Source organism: Grammomys surdaster, unplaced genomic scaffold (genome assembly GCF_004785775.1).
Source record: "Grammomys surdaster isolate TR1022 unplaced genomic scaffold, NIH_TR_1.0 185, whole genome shotgun sequence".
Classification (NCBI taxonomy): domain Eukaryota; kingdom Metazoa; phylum Chordata; class Mammalia; order Rodentia; family Muridae; genus Grammomys; species Grammomys surdaster.
Window position 1 is genome coordinate 2907517 of NW_021604630.1, and position 3290 is coordinate 2910806.

At 51.3% G+C, this 3290-nt stretch overlaps 1 protein-coding gene across 1 annotated transcript in view; it reads right to left on the reverse strand.

Moving 5' to 3' along the window:
- The window catches only part of Hgsnat (heparan-alpha-glucosaminide N-acetyltransferase), a 29489-nt gene extending 26609 nt beyond the window's left edge, over window positions 1-2880 (reverse strand). The window contains exon 1 of the mRNA XM_028768206.1: window positions 2667-2880. Within this exon, the coding sequence (XP_028624039.1) occupies window positions 2667-2853 (187 nt within the window). The 5' untranslated portion in view covers window positions 2854-2880. The remainder of the gene's footprint in view (window positions 1-2666) is intronic.
- Between the last annotated feature and the right edge of the window lie 410 nt (window positions 2881-3290).

Below are 3290 nucleotides of genomic sequence, written 5' to 3' on the forward strand. Positions count from 1 at the left end.
GCAGGCACACATGGTGCAGGCACACACGGTGCAGGCACACACGGTGCTGAGGCATCCATGCAGGCAAACCCCCCACACGCATAAAATGAGGAGACACGAGATGCAGATGTGTATGAAAACTCTGACAGGGAAGACCATCATCGACAAATTCCAACCCAATGGAATATTAAGACCAAGGTCCAACCATGGCGCCTAACCTGACCACCAGCACTTAATACACAGCCAACAGCAGCGGAGCATAACCACACGCTCTTGGACTACATGATCTAGAAACAGTCCAGCCCGCACCTACAGCTCCCCCAGAACACAACTATGATGAGATCATTGGCCCGCAGTGCTATGCTCACCTGCACTTACCAGTTGTATGCTGTAGCCATGACAACAACCTCTAACCCAAGGCCATGCAAAGCCAAGAGCAGCTGCCAGGCTTAACAGTGTAACCAAGTCCCACTTACACTGACTGGGAGAAAAACATAAATAGAGACTGCAGCCCTCCCGAGTCACACGTGCAGGTGGGCGAGACTCCTGGGCCATTCTGCCTCTTAAAAGTCTGAGACCTCTTGTATTCCACCCTCCTGGTGGGAGATTACGAATCTCCTAGCTTTAATGGCATATTTGAAAGGAGTACGAAGGGTATGACAAGACTGAAGGCAGAAAGACTCCCTGCTCCAGCATTCAATCAGGAGGTACTTGCTTGATGACATCATTAAATTGGCACAAAGATAACTCATTTAGGGATTGGGGTGTCTCCTCTCACCACATAGACTCCAGGGACTACTGATTGACAATACATTTATACACACACACACACACACACAGCATTTAAGAATGAACTTCTGTGAGTAGAAATTTTTTTTTCCTCCCAAAATAGCCTTTCAAAAATGTTAATGCCATCTCAAAAGTGCTATGAAATTCAGTCCTTTTTGGTGGGGCTGGTTTATGACATCTGCAGAGACCATAGACCGGTAACAATGGTAGCTGGTAACAATGACTTTCTCACTGTGTGCCACATCCCAAGAGTATTATACAATTTTTTTTCTCCAGTGGGGGCGTCTCTGCATTGCAGCGATTAGCCTTGAACTGTTGAGTGGGTTCAAGGTATCCTCCTGTCTCGGTCTCCCAAGGAGCTGGTGTTCCAGGCAGGCACCACTGTGTGACCTACTGAGATCAACCAACTTGCTTTAGGTCACAACCTGCTAGGAGGCAGGTGTACCTGGAGTTCAGTCAGTGGCAGTAGTTACTCTCCAGGTTACCACACTCCAGAAGGAAGCCTATCTGCTCTATACCTCTGGTTCTCCATCAGCCTTTGGATTTCTCTCTCATTTTTCAGCCGGATAAACAGAAAGCAGCACTTTGAACATGTCCTTCCAGCACCCATGTGACCATCTTCCTATCCAGTGAGTTTTGGAATACTTATTTAACTGCTTTCCTAAACCCAGGTATTCTCAGGGATTTTTGTTTGTTGTTTGTTTGTTTGTTTCATCTGTCATAATTTTCTTTTTCATTTCTCCTGTTCAATTTTTAAAATGCGTTTGGGTGCCTTACCTGCATGTAATGTATATATACCATATGAGTGTCTGGTGTCTAAAGCAGCCAGAAGGTGGCATCAGAACCCCTAGAACTTGAGTCATGTGGTTGTGCCCTGCCATGGGTGCTGGGAATTGAACCTGGGTGGTATCGATGGGCAGCCAATACTCTTAACCGGAAGACATCTCTCCAGGCCACCGTTTATTCTTGATGGTCTTCCTTTCCGGTGAGAGTAACTCCCTGTGCAACCGCTCTCTTCTCCCTTTACAACAGCATCCCTCCCTGGACAGAATGGCTGTATTATTCTTTAGTCTTTAGAGTATGTTTTACGCTTAGATTTCCCATGTGGCTTTTAGACTCACAAAGATCTTGACATTGTTACTATATTATTTCCGAGCATGTAGAGTCCCTCGGGCCTAGATGAACATCAGAATTGCCCAGGAAGCTTCAAAGAAGAGCAGCAAAGAAAAGTTCAAACACCCTGGCCAGACCCCAAACTCAGCAGGATTTTCTTTTAAATCTCTCCTGCCAAGGACGGGTTGTAATTGCCAATTGTAATTCACACCTTTCTTTGCGCGTTTTGCATTATTTCGATGTATTTTTAAAGTTTGGAAGCTGGAGGGGTGTTCCACACAGGACCACATTCCAATTCCGATACAGAAAAGGAGATGGATGGATGGATGGATGGATGGGAAAAAAGCAGGTGACACACCTTGCCAGATGACAAGCCCTATCCCAAATAATGCTTAAAGGCAAGAGATGAGGGTGGTAGGGGGGAAGAAGGGAGTGTTCACTTGCCTCAACCCAAACTATCCTCTCGACAGGAGTTTATGAAATGGTGTTGCAGGACCCTTCAGACCCTGTGGACCTTCAGACCCGAGTCGAGGGAAGTCCCAGAATTCCAATTTTTTCACCCTTTCTCCTGGTGAATTCGGAGACGGACAGAGCACCCAGCCCAAGACCCTTCAACTGAACCTGGGAAGCCAGACCCAGGTCGTAGCTCCCGCGATGCCGGCACTGCGGTCCACCCCAGCGTGGACACGGCTTCGCGCTCGAGTCCTGCGCCCCGGAGACCGTGGGGCAGTCCCGGGGAGGCCCACGCACGGTCCCCGCTGCCCTGAGCCCGTGCGGCCGCTCACCTGGCTCCGCCCGGCGGCCGGGGGCCAGCAGCGTGGCGCTCAGCACCGAGCCGGCCAGCAGCAGCGCTGCCAGCGCCGGGCCCGCGCCCATGCCGCCCGCTGCCTCTGCCGGGGAACTGCGCTCTGTCCCCGCCACCAAGCTGCGTTCCTCCGCCCGGCGCCTGCGCGATCTCGACCCGCCCGTCATCGCCCGCTCCGGTGGCGTCACGGCTCCGGTCCCGCAGGGGAGGGCGGGGGGAGGGCGGGGAGGGCGAGGCGAGGGCGGGGAGGGCGGGGCCGCCCCTTCCTAGGCCTGCCCCGTGGAAGCTTCCTAAGCCCCGCCCAGCTGGGAAAGTGTGTGTCCTGCTAGTGTCCACCACAGAGGGCAGCAGTGCTGGTTTTTTTTAACCCTTTGCACAGTGTTTCTGTCCCATCGGGAGAAACACCGCAAAAGAGTGGTCTTTGCTTCCCCAGTCATCGTCTCCTCCCTCACCATTACCTGAACGTTCTAAATTCTTGCATCCTAGCCTTTCAACGTACAGACAGGTGTTACTCACCTTCTAGGAGAGCCCTTAGTAGTAAATATGACTGTAGAGCTTCCCTTTACACGCACAAACTCTGGGCGTCCAATACCTAGAGTAGATG